Source organism: Limulus polyphemus, unplaced genomic scaffold (genome assembly GCF_000517525.1).
Source record: "Limulus polyphemus unplaced genomic scaffold, Limulus_polyphemus-2.1.2 Scaffold181, whole genome shotgun sequence".
NCBI classification, from domain to species: Eukaryota; Metazoa; Arthropoda; class Merostomata; order Xiphosura; family Limulidae; genus Limulus; species Limulus polyphemus.
The window spans coordinates 641,335-662,102 of NW_013665791.1; the positions used below are offsets into that span (position 1 = coordinate 641,335).

Here is a 20,768-nt window from a genome sequence, read left to right on the forward strand (position 1 = left end):
GTCTCAAAATTACGTGTTGGGGTCTTTCTTTTATATATATTGCGTTATGACGTTTTGTGAAAAATCTGTACGTGATGGAGAAAAATGGATATCATTTTTGGATTCAGCATATAGGAATTACTGTAGAACATGTAAAAATTTCAAGACAATAAAACCAGGTGGTTAGGGCGCTCGACTTGTAATCTGAGGGTTTCGGGTTCGAATCTCCGTCCCATCAAACATGCTCGCCCTTTCAGCTGGGTGGGCGTTATAATGTGACGATCAATACTACTATTCGTTGATAAAAGAGTAGCCCAAGAGTTGGCGGTGGGTGGTGATGAATAGCTGCCTTCCCTCTAGTCTTACACTGATAAATTAGGGACGGCTAGTGCAGATAGCCCTCGTGTAGCTTTGCGCGAAATTCAAAACAAACAAAACATCGCACACCTTTGTTATCTGGCCAGGTACTACGTGAATTTTCCATAAGTCTTGATTAATGTTAGAATTAACAACAGACAAACACATTTTTCACGAGTACCGTAAATGCACCCATCTTGCTGTTTAAGTACGGACTAGATCAGTGTACACAAATGCTGTTATTAAGTTTACGCGTTGAATTTACTCTTCTGTATCAATTAATATTTTTCTCATAATAATTAAAGAAATTTTTTTAACATCGAAGTTTTTAAACAATTGCTAATATATATATATATAAGCGTGAGTGTGTGTGTACACATTACGCATATTTATATATCCATGAAACTTTTCCAAATAATTCCAAACAATATCGTTGTTAAACCCATAACTTTGAAACAGAACATTAACACGAAACCCCAAAGCGATCCATCAAACAAAGGTATACTAAATAAGTACAGCTGACATACGTTAACAACTCCCATTAATAATTAAGCAGAGATCGAACATTAACTTAAAATAACATGACAAAAACGATACACGTAAACGGTCTTATATGGTTAGAGTCAATGCTTATAAATAATTTACATTTACTCGCTATAAAATTGCAAAGCTTAAACTTCAGATACAATAGTAACAATCCTATTTATAAATGTAGATCACGGGACTCGTACCTTATATAAGTGAAGCTGTTATAAAAACTATTATTGGAATAAGCAAGTCAGATATTTTAATTTCTCAAAGCTGTTTATCAAAAAATATATTCAAGAAAAGAATGTTCCTGCTATTTTTCTATGTGTTAATATTTACTTGATATATGATGTTTATACATATAAACCCCCAGTGGCACAAAGGCATGTCTGCGGACATATACCGCTAGAAAACAGGTTTCAATACCCGTGGTTGGCAGAGCGCACACAAAGCCCTTCGTATAGCTTTGAGCTTAACAACAACTTTTATACGTATAAATAATTCAGGCCCGTTGCAAAGATGTGTTACCAACAAAATCAATCGTTAATTTCAAGTTAAACCTTTAGTAAACATGTTTCTTGAAATCAATTACATAAGATTTTGTTAAGGAATCCTTTTCTTATCTAATGAATGTCTGACTAGATAATATAATTTCAAACTGTTCAAAACCGATACTGATGAACTCACCCTAAAATGTATCTACTTATTTAATTAAGTTGTGTATAATCTCAATTCGAACATTGCAAAAACTTTTACCTTTTGTGTTATTTAGACTGAAATATAATGGTAAATCACACACTATACAATCTTAGAGTTTTTAATATTTTATGTAATAACATTCACGATGTTAGGAAAATACGTAGTTAAAGAAATCAATTTAACTCAAAAAATTACGATACCCTATAACCCGAGCGCTTTCGAAAGCAATAACATGCAATAACATGTTACGAAATTATCGGCATGCATTATATAAAATGCCACTGATAATTAAAATTTTGTTGTTGTAGAAACAGAGCTAAGAAACTATTAAGTTAATAAATGACACAAAATATTTTGATAGAATGATAACGATTAAAAACACTGGCTCAGAAGTAAGTCTGCAGGCTTATGATGCTAAAATTTGAGTTTCGATACCCGCGGTGGGCAGGGCACAGATAGCCCACTGTGTAGCTGCATATTCAACAACAATCAAATTAAGCTCGGATATTGTAAAAAAATACTACTAACCGCTAATGAAGAAGATGTAAATATGATAACCTGAAGATTCATTATTTGTTGATCAAGTGTACCCCAAGTCGGTGATTAGTGGAGTTCACTTACTGCTTTTCTTTTAGTTCATTCCAAAATTAGGAACGACTAGCACAGTTAGCCTTCGAGTAGCTTTTCGCGAAATACCACAAACAAAAATATTATCTCTTAAGTATGGTACCATCCTAAAAAAATAAAAGCAAATAATTTATATAATGAGTGAACCTCGCCTTCAGCGCATAATATTAACATAACTCATAATTTTTGGCTATTTAATAATGTTTGAATGAATACTGATAACGTTAACTAAATCTTACTGTCATGTTAACTATCAAAAATCCAATGTTTAAATTTTATTTCAGAAAAATGTGTTTCAGCCTGTTCTGCATTTAAAATGGGATAGTTTCGTAATCTCAGCCTGCAGAATAACACTTTTCTAAGCTCAAAATTAAACCATAACTGTTCAGTGACAAAAAAGTGTGAAGTAGGTGCCCAAGGCCTCAAGAAGAGGTAAGGCCAGTCAGGCTATGGCCTGACCACTTTTTCATAGCTATAACATATGTATCAAAACTTGCTTCTTTTATTCAATACATTAAGTTGTGTGTATGCAGTATTTGTAGTTAAAAAGGCTCAAGATTCATGTTTAGCTGTGGCAATGGCGTGAACCATTCCTAAATTGCTTCCTAAAGCAATGGGTACTGTTGACTAGTTGTTTTTCCTTTAGTCTATTACTTCAAAGATAGAAACGGCTAGGGCAGATAGCTCTTGTATAATTTTGGGCGAGTTTCTGAAACAAGCAAAAAGACATTATTTTAAAAAATAAAATAATCTGTTCTGTGTCTTTATGTTCAAGACCAATTGTTTCTATCGAATTTGCGGACGAAGCTCTATTGTCAAAACAAGAAATAAACAGCTTGAGCATAACCTTTTTTCCTGTCTCCAAAATGTGTTTTACAAATTAAAGTTTCTCAATTAAAAAAACAACAAAAAACATTGATTTTACACACCTAAATAAATCATATTTATGATGAAATACGAGCACTGAGTTTGCGGCTTAAACTTTTTTTGCAGGAGATTATATAGGAATATTTAAAGTTATTTAATGACTATAATATTTGAATTGTGCTAAACAATATTTATCATGTTTATACCATAAAAATTATGGCTTCTTGAAAATAATTGCTATTTTAAATTTGAGACTGCATATTATAATATTTTCTTTATATTTATATTTAGTTTTTGTATTTCGATAAAGTTAAGACTTAGATGGCGCTGCATGGGCTTGAATTTTGTAGCATAGGAAAGAAATGGATCTATTAAATTACTACTAGTACTACTTCTACTAAGTTATTTATGTACTGAGAAATAAGTGAAAGGTACGTATTAAAAATTAGATCATTTTGAATTAGTTATTTAAATAAGATGCTGTTACTTACAAGCCAATGACGCTTTAGGATCACACAGTTTATGCTTAGTTATTCTCCCACAACACAGGTGTCTATACTGAGTTTACAATTTACAAATCAATTACTCAATTAGACTGTGAATGTGATGTGCCTAGTATCTGAATATCCTATATTCGTACGGTGTAATCTATCGTTTGAAATTTGCTGTTAAACAATTCCGCTGACTTTGTGCAGGAATATTTGGCACGACTTGTTACGTTATTACTATTAGTAGACTTGTGAGTATAATACTAGTACTAGTTACATATTTTGATACTTATTTAAGTTATTACACATTTAAAATAAAAAGAAACAAAATATTTCAAAATAACTATAGCATACCTTGTTCTTCTGAGACATCACACTTAATTATAATAATAAATCATTAAATGTAAGTTATGAACAACAAGTAACCATATGGCCCTTCTACTTTTGGACTGCCCTTGAAAATCCATTCAATAAAAAGTAAACAATTAAACCAACCTCTTATTTTTCTTGAAATTACAATTACTCTCCTAGTCTTAAGTTCTTGTAAGATGCCAGTCTCCGTTGCTGCAAATGGAAACTCAATTCCACTTGCTAATCATGTTATTACTATTACAAAAATAAAACTTATTGGGGCTTAGCCTGTATTTTTTTTTCCAAATCATAAACTTTGGAAATATTGGAATTTACAGTTGTATTTCACAGATGAATATATCTGTTTAAGGATTTTATTTATCTAAAAAAAGAAAAAAGAACATGTATTATTCAGTCATATCTATAGCAACTACATTAGTGTCAGCAAATGACAATGTTATACTTAAGCTAACAACACAAACAATAATTGGCTGAATGTATTTCTGATGCAAACTTTGTAATAAATAAAATGGTATTTCTGATTGAATTTTTTAAAACTGGCACACTTTTGGGGACATTTTTCCCATCAGGGACAAAATTCCTCACCTGGAGACTGTCCCCAGAAATTGGAGATGTATGGTCACTATCTTAACTTCTTTTTTCTTTAGAAAAGAATGGTAAGACATGATCTTATTGAAGTTAACTTCATTATCTAGGGGACCATTATGATAAAAGGCCTTTTATTTATTCATTTTGTATTTTGAAGACAGAATGATAAGAGAACCCAAGCTTAAGATTTGGAGAAAGACAGGCTAAGCTCCAGTTAAAACAATCTTATTTTTACTCACAGGCTTATTGGCATAATTTGCCTTTGGCAGTAATGGAAGCCATCTCTTAATTGATGATTTCCTGAAAAGTAAATGATTGGTTAAAATATTTACTTTTCTAAAGGGTGGGTGTGCAGGGACAACCTTAAAGGACCAAATGTACTTGTTCAACTTTTGTGCATTTCTGATGTGATTTAGATATATTACTTGAAATGGAGAAAGAGAGTGATATTATGAACAAGAGTGGAAGCTTTGGAAACTTAGAAGCAGGTTTGTTTTCAAACAGATTCCTTCCCTCTTTGTGTTCTGGAATTGGGGAGTTGATTTAAGGAGAATGTGCTGTTTGTTGTACTTGGGTTATTTCAACTGTCAGAATTTTATGTTTGCAAATTGATGACCTTATATTCCATCTGTCATTTTTTTCATCTGTGTTTTTCTTACTTGTTGCAAAAAATATCAGTGATCAGTGGTTTGGTAGTTTTTTGTACTAGTCATAGAACTGTGAAGAAGTAGTAGAGGACAGCTTAATTAAAATGGTATGTTTTTCAACCTTATTTGAAAAAAATTGTTAAAAGTAGGAAAAATAGAACTTAAAAAATATGACTTGTTTAGATAGTTTAGCAAATATGAAATGTTGATGCCCCAGTTATATTAGAAGGCTCAAACTCCAAGACATGCAGGAGAATGTGAAAAATTCCTTATCATTGAAAAGTTGGTGAGGACATAAAAACTATTTCATGTTATGAATTCAAATTTTTTTCACAGTGGCTAGATATCTGGCAGACAGGAATGATCTTTCAAATACTAAATACCCTACAATCCAAATATGTGAACATTGATGAGCTACAACAACAATAACAATAAATAATAATGATCATTTTAAAAAATTATATTATTACAAAATATCTACAAGTAATATAAATTATCATATTGGAAGCTTATCAATAAAATCTGTTTAAGAATTTCAAATTATGAAAAATTCTAGAAATACCTTATAAGAATTATTCCCCTTTGGTTTAGAAACAAATAGTAGTACGTCCAAGAAACACAAAAAGATACATTGCATGTACAAAAAAAAATGAAAAAATTAATTAGTCAAAAAATTTGGGAATAGTAAAACGTTAGATATTTATTTATTTGGAAAATTATAGTGAAATATAAAAGCAATTGAGGTTACATTTTTACAACAATGTCCTGAACATAAGCAAAAACTCCATTGTTGCAGAATTAAACCTTTATGGAGAAAATATGCAAGATTCATAGATTTAACATTAAAGTATGATAACTAAAGTCTTCCTTTTTTTAAACAAACTTTAATCCAGATACATCAAGAATGCTGGAACAAGGATAATTTATGAATAATTTTTAATAATTAACACATCATTGATATTAATACTTTAAATTGTTTTTTGTTTTGTTAGCATATTCATGTAAAACTTTACAATGGCTACATACACCAGCTATTCCTAATTTTGAATTGACAGACTAGAGGGAAGGAGCTAGTCAACAGTGTCCCCTGTCTACTCTTATTGAATGGTGGGATTTGACCATCACATGTATCTACAGTCACAAAGTATGGAATGTAAAGTTATGGCAATGGGATGTGAACCATGGACTTTCAGATTCAGAATCTAGTATACTAACCACTATGCCATGTTTGGCCCACATTTTTGAATTGAATAAAAGATTTACACAAGTAAATACACAATATTATAGAAGATACCTTTAAAAAACATGAAAATTTGAAGTTTTGTAATTAATAAAAGAATGTCCCTGATATTTCAAAACCTTTAATGCTTAGAATATAAAAAATTAAAAGTACAAAGTTGAAATGACATTTTATACAACTTTCAAACTATATTGCTAACAAAGGCTAATGTTTTGAGTATCATTCCACTAGATTAAACAGACCAGTAATTCAAAACACTATTGTATAAACTTGATTTTTTGTTTAATTTTAAAGTTGGTGTTCTTTTTTAAATTGAACTATAGCTGTACTATCTTTTTTATGGGTTTAAAACAATTAGTAATCTAACATTGTAGTTGTATATGTATAATAGACATAGTATGGTATTCTCAGATTTACCTTTGAGTTATTGGATAGGAACCAGAGAATAACTGGAGGCCTGTTAGATAATGATTTATGGAGTAAAATCTGAATTATCTTAAAATAAAACGAGTCTCAGGCAAAAAAAGACTGAACACGAGTTTAAGTGCAGTTAAACACACTTTATTCTCTACATTCACAAATGTATTCCAGACTTAAAGGAAAGTGTATTTTGACATTTTTACTTTAGTATATTATTATCTCAGAGTAGCTTTCTGTGAATTTTCTTATCCTCAATTATCTTATCCCACACTGAGAAAACATGGCATTATATGGGGTACACTACAATGCCATTCTTCTCAGGATGCAGGCACCATCCACGTTACTGATGATCCTGCTCAATGCAAAACAAGGGATGTTGTATCCCTGGGACATCACCTGACATTCCAATGGAAAATATCACTGTTGCTTTCTGTACAGTAGGTATTATGTTCTAGTTTTCTTTCCTAAAAGACAGCACAATAAAACAATTATATATTAACTGGGTGGGGGGAGGAGGTAACATATTGTAAGTTTGCATATTGCAATAGCAACTATTTCTCAAAACAGGCATTATTTTTGATAAGATATATCCCTGGCTCTATTCCATGAATTCTAAGTTATGAATAATATGATAACTTTAGTTAATTAGTTTATCCATCACACTCACTTAAATAAGACTATAAAACTTAAATCTTAAATTTGAATTAAAAAATTCTTTGTATGGAACTTGCAACTTTATGTTAGCCAAGTTCGTGTTTTTTTCTATCATAAACAACCTTAAATAAAAATTTGCATATCTATTAAATTAATATATATGTTAAGTATAGCTTTTCTTTTAAAAAATATTGTGGGAACCAATATTTTTTATTTTGTTTTTTGCAAAAGATAAAAAAATAATTCATTAATTAATACTCAATGAATGGCTAAGCAGAGAAATAATACTAGCCAGACAGGATTTAAAGGCAAACTTCACCTTGTTAAAAAAAAAAAGTAAATAATCTGTTTAAGAGTTGAGTTAAGCTGATCCAGCATTCAGTATTCTTTATCAACTCGCAGTAATTTATTAAGTACTTCATAAATTCATAGCTCTTACCTTAGGATAGTGTATTAATTTTAGAATTTGGTCTCCAAGTAAATTTGTAGTAAGTTAAGAACAAATTTCATATCAGTTGTAATTATCTTTCCTCAGTTCTTTATATATTGGAAATATTGTATAGTTATTTCGTTTGATAATTTTTTTAAATTATTTCCAACTAACATCATGCAAACTAAGAATATCTTTTTGTAAACAGGGTTAGTTATCCTTTGTGTTGATATCTTCATTGAGATCGTGTTTAGTTGAATCATACCTGTATTCTTTATTAGTAGTAGTACTAAATATAGAATTAACATGTAAATTTGCAGGTTTTAGTATCCAAAGAATTCTAGATATTTTTTAAGTTGTTACTTATTAGTGGCAATCAATGTTTTTCAGGATATTTTAGCATGTCATCCCATCACATGTGACTCCATGATAAATTTTTTTTTGCAAGAAGGATGAGCACAGATAGAAGAGAGTCAGGTAAGTGAAACTAATTTCCCTGTATAGAGAACAAAAAACATGAGAGTTCAATGCATAATACTTGAAACATAAATAGAATCACAAAAGTATGGAAATTACACTAACAGATATTTAATGAAATAAATACACACCTACTGACAAATTACCTAACCACTTTATACATTTCAGTATTGTTAGGGTAAGTCAATCACACAACTAACACTTTCCTCTAGTGTTTTTTTTGTTCTTCTTCACCTTTGTTATTATTTGCAAGCTTATCCCTTATTTAAAAGATTTTTATTCCTTCAACTATGTAAATGATGATAAAATACGAGTTTCAATTCCCTTGGTGAGCACAGCATAAATACCCCATTGCATAGCTTTGTGCTTTACAACAAACAAACAAATCAACTGTGTTAAAAATAAGTTAATAATTTTGATACGTTTTAACCCAGTTTTAAGAAATTCATAAGAAATTGCTTCACCTTTTTTTACATCATTCATAAGTAATTTGAGAATCTTGTTGCATAAAGATATAAAGTGTGCATCCATAATAGTAGTTGTGTCATTTGTTTTTCTTAAAAATGTGTAAACTAAAAAAAACAAAAACAAAATTCTTTGACACTCTCTAAAATTAATTTAAAGTTTGGAGAAAAACAACATTAACTCCTTCAAGTTTTCTTTTCAAAAACTAAAATTTACAAGAAAGGCAAACCTTAAACACCAAAATGTAAAACAATTTTCTGACAGAGTGCCTTTTTTTGTAAGCAGTATTCAGAAGAAACATGTACTTTGGCATCTTTTTCTAATGGGCATTTCAATTACAATTTTTTTTATAAGATATAATATTGGTTTCCACTGTGGCACTAGAATTTATACAGTCTGTTTTGCTTTCTTTTAAATATCAATTGAACAATAATGTAGGTTCTATATCCAAATCAGTTTTTCCCCAAAGTAGTCATAACGAGTTTATATTACTGTGCTACAGAGAAGCTTAGGTTTAGTTTTGACGGGAGTACTAATTATTTGCATCAACCTTTTTAGGGCAAGATAGGGTTGCTTTTCATTTTCTTCTTTAAACAGCTATCTTCTTCAAGACTCAAAGTTTGGAAACCTAGTGAATGACTTGTGCCCTACACTCTATCATTAGTGTAATTGACAATCTTTTTTTTTTATATATAAATCAGGCATTGTTGAAGGAGGTAATAACCGTATTATGAAGCTTTATTTTTTCTTGATATAAAAAAGTTTAAGTGGTACACTAACACCAAGAAACAATAACAACTGCTTGTTTTTTATACATAAATAAGGTAACACATGGCTGAACAAGCGGCTGCGTTAAACCTTGTTTTGTAGTTGTTTCGATGTTAACTTAAATGTCGAAAGTTAGCAAAACAATAAAACCAACGAACCTAATAAGTAATATTTGTGACAGAAATCATGCTATACTGCAGGTAAAAGTTGCCACGTAATGTATTCAAAACTTTTCCAGTGTAAAGTGTGGATGAACTTTCAAGTTGAACAGAGAAATGTGTTAACAGAGCGCTTTAAAATCCTACGCTTCTTAGGTCAGCACATACGATAAGAGCATAAAACTGGTACGCTACTCTCTGGTTCTTCTAATGTTCTCGGGGGGATGGGGGCAATTGCGTTATGAATAGAGAAAGTTACATTTTTAACAGTTTCTTATGCTTACTGTTTTTATTAACGGCACACATGTACCCCCATAATAAAAGTTTGCAAAATGTTTTCCCCACAACTCACTGCTTATTATATTTAAAAAGTTTAATATAGCTTTTTCGCAACTTTTAACTCTTGCGCTCGAAATTTGTCCCTTGTTAACAATGTGTTCTTGTGCGGTAATTTTGTAGCTAGTATTATAATCAGTAGTTGGCCTAAAATGCGAAACGTACTCATTAAGATAAATATAATCAATTAATTGTTATTTTTTTAACAAATCTTGAAAGGAAACAATGAAAATTATGTAATATTTGGTTCACTTGCCATTTTGGCTTCTTACTAGGAGAAAGGAATTTGTGGTTTACGAAAAGTATGATAAAGGTAATCGATTAATTGTTAACATTTGATATTTCGTTTGTTTTGTAGCAAATATATATATGTATTATTTCATATAAAATTACAGAAATCACAATTAAATGACTTACACACAATCATATAGATGTTTTTTTATAGTTCAGACATCAGTCAAATTAAGTCAAAGCTGGTAGTGAATAAGTCCAATAATCTGTTTAAAGTTTTTATAAAGATATGCGACCATTAGAGTTAATCTTCATATTTATTTATGCATTTTTATTCGTTTGTACTCTTACCTACACATGTGGTAAGCGTGAGTTAAAGGGTAAAAGCCTCAAATAATAATTTTAACAATAAAATATATTTTCCATATTGCATATGTGAAGCGAGTCTAGTTGCGTGGGTGTAAAGACAGATGGTATAACGCATAAGGTGACCTTGTATCAGTGCCAGTCAGGGACCAGCGCCAAGGGCATCGTCATTCTTGTGACGCTAGAACTAGCGAAGCGCTCGATTCTCGCACTTGAATAGCAGCCAATAGTAGCGTCATTAACACACTAATACGTACACGTGCCGTTGGCTGAACATATTGTGTATGATTTAAATACGAAACTATCACTGTTACGTAAAAAGCATAAAAAGTAATGAACAAATTAAAAAGTGGCAAAGAAGGGAATAATACTGGGAAAACCCATGAAATATGAATATGAATTAATATAAGTACAAGTTTCAATATCGATAGAAATAAATTATTTTCTCAAGTGAAAGGATTATTCACAAAATATTTCTGTGTATGTGTATGCCTAATAAGTTAATGTCAGGTCTAGCAAGTAGAAATACATTTGATATTACTCATGACAACAACAATAACAAAACGTTTTTAAATACTTTATTTTTACTGTCCATGTCGGTCTTTGAAATTAACATAGATTATGAAAATTGTGTATTAAAATTTTATGTACATTTCCCGTTAATAAATAATTATTTAGATTTATTAAGAAACTTCTTCTTACTCCAAGTTCCTGTTTGTTTGTTGTTGTTGTTTTTCATAAAATTACAGTTGATTGGTCTTCCATGACAAATTGTAATGTTTAGATTAATGATCTCTTTTCTGCACTTCACTCTGTGTTTGACCTTTTCATATGCTGAAGATCTTTTAAGAGCAAATGTTTCATGAATTTTGAGCTTTTTCGAATATATTCAAAATACTGTAATTTTTAATTCTAAAAAATTCTGTGTTCTTGCAAAGAGCTTTTTAATAATCAAGATTTGTACAGATGCAATTGTTAGCAAAAGTATATTGCTGTTAAATAGATTATGAATTTATTTCAGTTCTTAAATAGTTAACAGGAATTTTCAGAACTATTTGCTTCATTTCTGAATATAAAAAAAACCTATGATAAATATTATAGTATTTATTTTTTCACTTTAAATAGGGACCATTTCTGAAGTATTTTAGTATTAAAGAAAATTCATTGCTTTATTTGAATAATATTTTTTTTCTTAGAAAGAGCCTTCTGTAATGGAAAAACAGAAGAAAATGTATCACATGTGCATAAATATTAATAAATTGCACCTCCTGTGTTTACAAGTGCGTGATTCAACAAGAATTTAACTTACATTGCATCCTAACCATTTACGGTTGAAACATTTTCATTTTTTGTTACTGTTATGAAACATATAATTCCAGCTTCATTTCTATTACCTATCAAACACAGTTATCATATTCAGTCTTTACAGACCCTTCGTTTTAAGTACATTTACATGCTGCATTTATTTGTTTAATGCCTCACCACTCGATTGCTATAATAAAATAAGATATTAACTGATGCATACAATAAATGATATTAAGAGAATGAGTACGCATTTAGTTTTTACCAAATTATTTGTTAATGTTTTTGTAATCTAGACATAGTACTGCATGTAGTATAATTCCACCAGTAACAAAAAATACATTTGCTTCATCTATGATACTATATCATTTTTATAATACAGTGATCATTAATATCAAATAATTCTGATTACCATTAGAGCCAACAGCAACACACTGCATGAGTGTATTAAGTAAGTAGTGCCATCGATAACAACTAATAACTCCTTTAATCCTTACAACATATTGTTTGCCTTTAATATAGCACCATCAGTGCCATCTAATACACTTATAACCATAGTCTATGAGCAACAAACCAAGTAACATCAAATAAATCTGTTGATACTTAGAGATATTGTGTAGGTAATAAAACAATGAAAAATGATACACCCAGAAACTATGAGAGGTAAAGTTTCTATTAAGTTTACCAGTGAATTAGTTCATGTTTAAATATATGCACAATAAAAATTTCTTTAATGACTTGTAAGTGCATTATGTAACAATACCATTTTTTCCTGGGGTCATTTTAAAGATTTTCCTAACTCAAAATGGTTATATGAAGTATCATGCCTACAGTTTGATTTTTTTAATTGACATAACAGATGCTTCAGCACCTACTGATGACATTTCTGACGACCTGGAAAGGAAGAAAGAACTGACCAAAGGGAGTTTTCTGAGGCCTCGTAGTGATGAAAAAAATATTAAATTTTCATTAAACCAGACAACCTACAGAAATCAAACTTTGAATATTGAATCTTCTAGTTTGATAGAATCACCTGTTGTATCAGCTGTCTTAATTTCTCATGGATTGTTAGAGAATGGGCTACATTTGTTTGAAAATTCTGGAGTTAAAATTAAAACGGAAGCAGTAAGTTTTGCTAGTTTTAATTGCTGATTGATTATGAAGAGGATGTGTTTGTTTTTCTGTGGTCACTGCATGGTCATATAGCCATGGTATAAAATTCACTATCAGTTGATTATATTTTTATAGTCATTAGTCATGATGGCCACAGCATAGGGTTAAATATTGTGTTTTTTATTGTGATAAGATTAAAAGTAACATTTTTTAGCTCATTAACTATTTTTGTTTTTAAAATTTGATAAATGAAAGGGGTTTAGTGATTCAGATAACCAAATATGACATTATTTTTTACAAGATGCCAGTAAGCAATAGCAGTGTTCTTGTTTAAGATAGATATCTTAAAATAAGATATTTATTAGGAAGTAAAAAGCAGGCTTATAGTTATTGTAACTTTCCATATGTTTCAATTTTAGAACAGTTGATTGTAAAAAAGTCATGATTTAATATTTTCAGAGTTATAATCTACTTTGTAAATTTACCAAGTGTATTTGTGATTTTGAAGACAGTTAGTTTATTGCCCATAATCTATATATAAAAAAAAGAGCCTTTGTTAACAAAAGTAGAATGATTTGTAAGGAGAAATGTCAATTGCATATTTTTCATAATTTCATCAAAAAAAATCCTAGGTGTCTAAATAGGATGTTGGATATTTCTAGAAATTTTCTGATGCAAGTAAAGTCCATCAAAATCAACACAGAGAATCGGCCTACAAATGTCAGTGGTTAGATTGTGAGCAGCTATGTATTGATCGAGATGAACTAGCTGAACATGTTAATTGGAACCATATCCAACAGGGCTCTGATGCTGAATATCATTGTCAGTGGATTGGCTGTAAACGACAGGGAAAAGGCTTCAATGCTCGGTAATATTTTGTCACAAAAATTGGTTTGACATTTCGTACAACAAAAATAAACTATATCTCACAACTTTTTTATTTAACTTTTATAACATAAAACTTCCCGTATCAACCAATTAAAAGTTGAAAGTTGAGATTAAAAAGCTAATTGAACTCCAAGACATCATTACAATGATTTTAAAAATTGTTACATTATTGGCAAGCTAAGGCTTACTGAGGTGCTTACTACTTTTAAATCCAAACATATGTATTGTAATAAAGGTACTGTGTAGCCTTTTCAATCTTTTGTAAATGAAATATATAAATTCTAACTTTTAACATCAATATACTTCATTAAAGTACATTTACTCAGCAACCTAAGGATAAATATTTTGGAGGAATTGAAATAATGAGTATTGAATTCTGTATGAATTAATGTTCTGCCCATGCTACTTGCTGAACTTTTTTTCTGTAATATTAAAATAATAAATTCCTTTTAAAATAACATTTAGCTCATATATTATAAAAATATGCCAACATTAAGTGCTTTTTAATTTATGAAAACATTATTATATGGAAAGTTTTTAAAGGGTAATTATACATACATATATATATATATATATTCGTCGTATCAGTTCTTTTCCTATTCATGATTTTTCTTTGAATGAATTGTTTGGCAAATGCCAAGCAAAATTATCAAATAACCCATTTGAGGACATTTTTAGCAGTTAGTTTTTTATTTTGAGACTGTATTTAGGTGAAAATGTGCACCAAGGTTGATTGGCAGGAAAATATACTTGCCAAAAGTAAAATACTGAGTTTAATTTGTACCATTTTATAGCTAAAATTTAAATATATATATATATAATTGTAAGTGTGCTGTGAGTCATGGAGGAGGATAGACTCATATACTCAGTATTATTTTTAGTTTGTAATTGAAGTAGGAGGGTAAATGGTGACTATACACGTTCTAGACCACTTTGGCAACTTCTATTCTTCAGGTTTCACAATAAGCTCATTCTAAGCTGCTGTCTGAAACTGATAATAGATGTTCAGAGATTGATGTCTTTTGAAATTTGGATCTTTACTTGAAGTTTAGTACACTGTGATTTAACATGTAAAAAGTAATTATTAATCTTGTTTTAGAAATCATGAAACAGTTACTGATTACTTAGACTGATACTGTATATTAAACTAACTATGTCATTTACAGGGTTAATTTTTAGTTTTTGTGCTGTGTAGGTAGTTTGGTTTGATCAGAAGATATTCTTAATTAACTCTTGTTACCATTCAGATGAGAGTTTCAGTTCCTTTAGGTCAAGCATTTTGTTGTGCAGTCACTTTGCCTTGTGATTATTATACTCTAAAGCTGTTTTTTTTGTACATGGATATCCATTGTTCTTTTAATCGGTGATGTAAATGCCATTTTGAATGATTAATCTGAAGTATAAATAATACAATTAAAGCTTAATTCTGCTTGACACGTTTCTTTGCCCTTTCATAGTGTTATATATAGCATTTCTTGTAGCTCTTTTAAACTTATAAATACTTATTTTAAGAAATAAATTACTGAAATAAGTATATATGTATAATGTTCAATGTGAAAAAACTCACAATTTTAAAAAAACAATGATTGTTTTTTACACAATTCTATAAAAATGAGATTGTTTCCAGTCTCCAAATTTCTAAAATTCAATAACTTACTGTACAGGATAAAAAGTGGTAAAAACCCGATGAGACTGGAAAACAATCTCATACACTCAACATGTTTTGATGTATACTACTGAGGTTATTGTATTTTAGTAATTTGGAGACTGGAAACAATCTCATTTTTATAGAATTGTGTCTAAAATAATCATTGTTTTTTAAAAATTGTGAGTTTTTTAGCATTCATGTATGTATGTGTGTTTAAAATATCTGGAAGAAATGCTATACAACACTTTAACTATGTTTATATAATGCAGTGTTTAATAAATAAAGACTGCTTAGATTTATGACCTGAGTTTTAAACATGTGGTATTGTAATTTTTATATGTAAGATCAGGTAGTGTTAGACTAATGGTGTAAACAAAATTTCTACTTCAACTTATTAAGTAATTTGAGTTGGATGTTGTTTTTTAATAGTTTTCTTTCAGTATCTGTTTATAGTTAAATAATGTTTGTAAATTGTTTTTGAAAAACAATAGCAGGTGGATTGGTGAAAAGAAAAAGAGACATTCTAACAATACCTGGACTTGAATTTTCAATTACATATAAGTGCCAGAAAACAGCAATAATAGAGACTGTCTAATTTGGAGTGAGAAAATGAGTTAAAATGTTTAACTGTATAACACACTTTTTTAAACTTTTAATTGTGCTCGTATTTTATCTTGTACAGTTATTTCTTGCAGTCAGTTGGTCTCAATGCTGTTATTAGCATGGCTAGATGAAAAAGATTATGGTTAAACTATGAGACTGACTTTTTTTTATTATCAAGAATCAAATCATATGATACTCATTGACAGTATCAATGAAAAGGAAATTCTCCGTGAAACTAAGTCTGTACTGTTTAAAATATATTGCAAGAATCTACTGTGCTTTATGAAGTTGTCTTTTGATAAGTCACAAACCTTTTCAGCATTATCTGAATAATTGTCAGTTTGTTTTAATATTTACGACAGTTAAATTTCCTCTGATACTTCCTAAAATTTTAAGATTCAGAATTTGTTATTAAGGTATTTTAAATGTACAAAAACATTCAAAATAATTTCAAACAATATGATGACAAAGTGAAGCATGGAAGTCACACCACTGGTAGCTTGGTACCCTAATGAATTGCCCAACATGGTTCATAAATTTTACATTTGATTTTGATGTTTTCAAAAAAAGAACAACAAAGTAATGTCATACAGTGGCTTTTCTGTAGACCAGTCGTAAAGGAAGAATATTAAAAGTTTCTTCTTTTTTTTTCTTATTTCCATAAGTGAGTTTTTTTTTTTGCTTAAATATTTTTGGTTCAGAAGATAACTTTCTTGTTTGAATAACAAATAATTTAATGTATTTTACATTTAACAGAAGATAATATGTAGTATATTTGTTTGTTCTCTTGCAAATTTATTTATTTATTTATTTTTGTATATCAAGGTACAAGATGCTGATGCACATGAGATGCCACACAAATGAAAAACCACATGTTTGTGCATGTGGCAAATGTTTTGCAAGACTAGAAAATTTAAAAATTCACATGCGATGTCATACAGGTACAGTAGTCAGTTATATTTTTATGCTTTTATCATACCTACTGTATGTAGTGTTTACTTTTCATTTGTAAGGGTAAACTTGAAAGAATACATTGCTACATTTTAAAGAGGACTCAAAATACATAAGCTACTGATCAGAAAGTCCTAGTTTGTTGAACTTTAAGTAATAGTTTTGCATATTGCATGTTATAAAAATATGAGGTAAAATAACTGAAAAAAATTATCATAGTGAATGATTTGTAAAAGACTCTTAACTGATTTCAGTTCATTTAATAATGGTTTAATTTTCTTTAGTATTATTTTTTTTCCTGTAGGGGAAAAACCTTATGTGTGTCACGTAGAAGGATGTGGCAAGGCTTACACTAACTCTAGTGATAGATTCAAGCATACACGAACACATTTTGTTGAAAAACCTTATGTATGTAAAGTGGAAGGCTGCAGCAAGAGGTACACTGATCCTAGCTCTCTTCGCAAACACCGGAAAACCTGTGGACACTATCAAAATAACACTGAACAGAATATTCACTCTGAAACTCACAAGTTAGGAAATTATTCTCACAGGAACTCTCCAGAAATTAAAGTTGATAAATCTTGTACTTTTCTCACTGGTCATCAAGGTAAGGTTCCTGTTAAGACTAAAGTTACTAAGCCTAATGTTCTCAGGCCCAAATTGGAAAGATCTGGTGTTAAGTGTAAGCATCCTTTCTCAGAATATTCATTCTACTTTGAATCCTGCCACAAACTGGGTAACGAAAATTTCAGATATTCAGATACCAGTGATAAAATGACAGCAGTGTATTCCTTTTCACCAAGTGAGGTTTTGCCACTTGATCTTAGCACTACAAATAGTGAAAATGTTAATTCTTCTGACACTGAAAGTCATTCGCAATCATCATAAGACTGAATGTTTTACAAAGAAGTCAAAACAGATATTATTAGTGTTTTAAGTGAATCATGAAGACTTGTTTTTTCAGAAATATAGCAAAATGAAATCTTTAACAAAGATAAATATAAGATTACTTCAGCACTTTGCAGTCAGATTCGATAGCAGTTGTAAAATTTTAGTCTAGATATATTTTTTAAACAGAAATGTACAAGGTTTACAGAATGTAAGTTCTATTTTATGCTGTAACTATTTATATTATTATGATCATCAATTCAGCTTATAAAGTTAACAATGAAAAAAGTAAACAGGTGACTGCTCCGTGACATATATAGCTTACTTTGATTAGAAGTTACTGGTAGTACTCAGATTAGGCTTAGTGAATAAAGAAATAGTAAATAGTAAAATTTTCTTTTTTTTTATGCAGTTAATACGTGGGTTCCCAAACTTTCTCTACACGAGGCCCACCAGAATACTCTGCATCCTGACTGAGGCACTCCAGTGAATCTATAGCTACTGAGTACCTTAACAGTATTGTGTATTTTGTGTATATGCTACTATTTCCTTTAAATTTACTTGCAGCTCCAAGTTTGGGAACCACTGAGTTAAAAGATAAACATGTGTAATTCAAAAGAGACACACATTACTGAACAGGGACAGAATTCTTAATAATGTGTAAAAGTTCCACCATAGCCACATATATATATTAAATGACAGTAACTTTGAACATCAGAAGAAAAATGATACCACAGATTGTTAAACCGGGGACTTATCTGATAGTAATAAATAGAATGAGTAAAAAATTTTACAAAATTTATTCTTCCATAAAGAAAGTGACAGTTTGGATATACACAGAGCCTAAATTGGACTTGTTCTTTTTTGTTAATATGCAATTGTGACTGTTAGTTTTAAAAAGCGTACAAAATATTTGTTTTATTTGTTTGGATATACACAGAGCCTAAATTGGACTTGTTCTTTTTTGTTAATATGCAATTGTGACTGTTAGTTTTAAAAAGCCTACAAGATATTTGTTTTATTTAATATAAGCTACAAATAGAAAATATTTTGTTTTTCCTGGTCTTTAAAATAAACAAAACACTGTGTGCTCAAAAGCTGTCACAATACAAAGATTAAAGTGTACACTGCTATTCAGAGTGAGGGTGACTGATTTTGTAAACAGGGAGCTCATAGTATACATGTAGTTGGCTAAATAAGGGACTTGAACTGGGTACAAGTTGTAATTCTCAGTGAAAACTAGCTTAAAGATAACAGTTTAAAATAAAGAAAACGAATGTTTTGGCCAGATAAAGAATACAGATCTAAATTTATGTGTGACCACAGTTTGGTCATATAATGAAACATTGAAATTTGTTTGATCTTTTGATTTTAAAATATCATAACATGAAGTGTAACATATATTACTATTATTAGTGAAGAATCTCTGCTTTTTATGTAATTTTACAGTAATTACAGGGACAAAATTTAAACAAACACTATTAATATATTTAAATGTAATGATAAATTATACTGACTAACCCTACTTGCCATTTTAAAAAAAGTGGTTCATAATTTTAGTTTTTACTCTACAGTAACATGACTTCTTAGTATATACATATATATTCTGTTGTTTATGTATACATTAATACAACCAAATTTGGTTGCCATGTACAGATATGAAGATGCTCATGTCTCTTCTAATACACAAAATAGTCATAATACAAAATGTATTATGCATGTTATGGAAAATTGTGCAAATACACTCACAAGTAAAATATGTTTTCATAACAGTTTTTTAGATTTGAATGACATATTAAGAGTACTAATAGACCCTGGTATGATTAAATATTATCAGGTTCACCATTACTAGTGATGGAATATAAATGCTTATGAACACCCTTTTCCCTTTTTGGTTCATTCAGGTGATAATGTATTCTAAACATACAAGTTGCTGACTCAAGTAAGCTTTAAACTGAACATTTGGTTGACCAAATATGAAACTGTATGTAACCAGAATTATTGATTCATCTTCTGCAGGTTTAGTTTTGGCTGTTTGACAAAAAATAACACAAACGATAAGATCTTTTAATTACTTTCCATTTCACTTTTGCTGTTGTTTACAAACATACACTCCTCTTCAAGTGTTAAGTAGAGGTATGACAGTTCTGAGAAGATTTGTCCAGTTGTTATTTCAACTTTCTGCAAAAGCAAATAATTTTATAGTATCTTAGCTTTAGAAAAATATTTTATTTAATGAACTCTGCATGAAATTAATTAAACAAAACCAAAAATCACTAATCACTAGTGCAACTTGAAATTGGGTGCACATAACTGAAATTATTGTTACATTACATAGCTATGATACAAAATGTTTGGAACAATAGTTAAAGTTTATTTGGAAATAATTTCATTTGTGTCATTGAAAAAAATCATTATTAAAAAAGTCAAAAAGAAAAACTTTTGTTGTTGTTGTTGGTGTCCCTGGTTGTATTGATGGGGTGAAGCTGCTTGCCACCAATCTTTCCTTATTTCCTTAGTTTTCCATTTGTTCCAACCTTGCCCTTCCATCTCTGTCTCTTGCTCTGGCCCTTCTTTCACTCTCTGTTCCGTTCCTGTGTTCACCTTCCACCTCTTCCCATCCCACTTCTGTCTGACATCTCACTCTCTCTGGCCTAATTGCCAGTAGCCATTCAGTT

General features: G+C 30.0%; 1 protein-coding gene across 1 annotated transcript; it reads left to right on the forward strand.

Annotated features, from left to right (window-relative positions):
* Positions 1-3,408: 3,408 nt before the first annotated feature.
* LOC106478117 (zinc finger protein GLI2-like) lies at positions 3,409-19,477 on the forward strand. Its single transcript, XM_022381648.1, has 6 exons — positions 3,409-3,488; positions 8,287-8,373; positions 12,859-13,124; positions 13,775-13,980; positions 17,077-17,192; positions 17,507-19,477. The coding sequence occupies exons 2-6, from the start codon at positions 8,349-8,351 to the stop codon at positions 18,088-18,090; spliced, it is 1,197 nt and encodes a 398-aa protein (XP_022237356.1). The 5' UTR covers positions 3,409-3,488; positions 8,287-8,348; the 3' UTR covers positions 18,091-19,477.
* The last annotated feature ends 1,291 nt before the right edge of the window (positions 19,478-20,768 follow it).

What these genes read in the sequence shown, in the direction of transcription:
- LOC106478117 (XM_022381648.1), top strand. Translation starts at nt 8,349, where the DNA reads ATGAGCACAGATAGAAGAGAGTCAG. An exon ending in TTAAAATTAAAACGGAAGCA is followed by an intron (nt 13,125 to 13,774) that starts GTAAGTTTTGCT and finishes GGATATTTCTAG; the next exon opens with AAATTTTCTGATGCAAGTAA. An exon ending in GGAAAAGGCTTCAATGCTCG is followed by an intron (nt 13,981 to 17,076) that starts GTAATATTTTGT and finishes TTGTATATCAAG; the next exon opens with GTACAAGATGCTGATGCACA.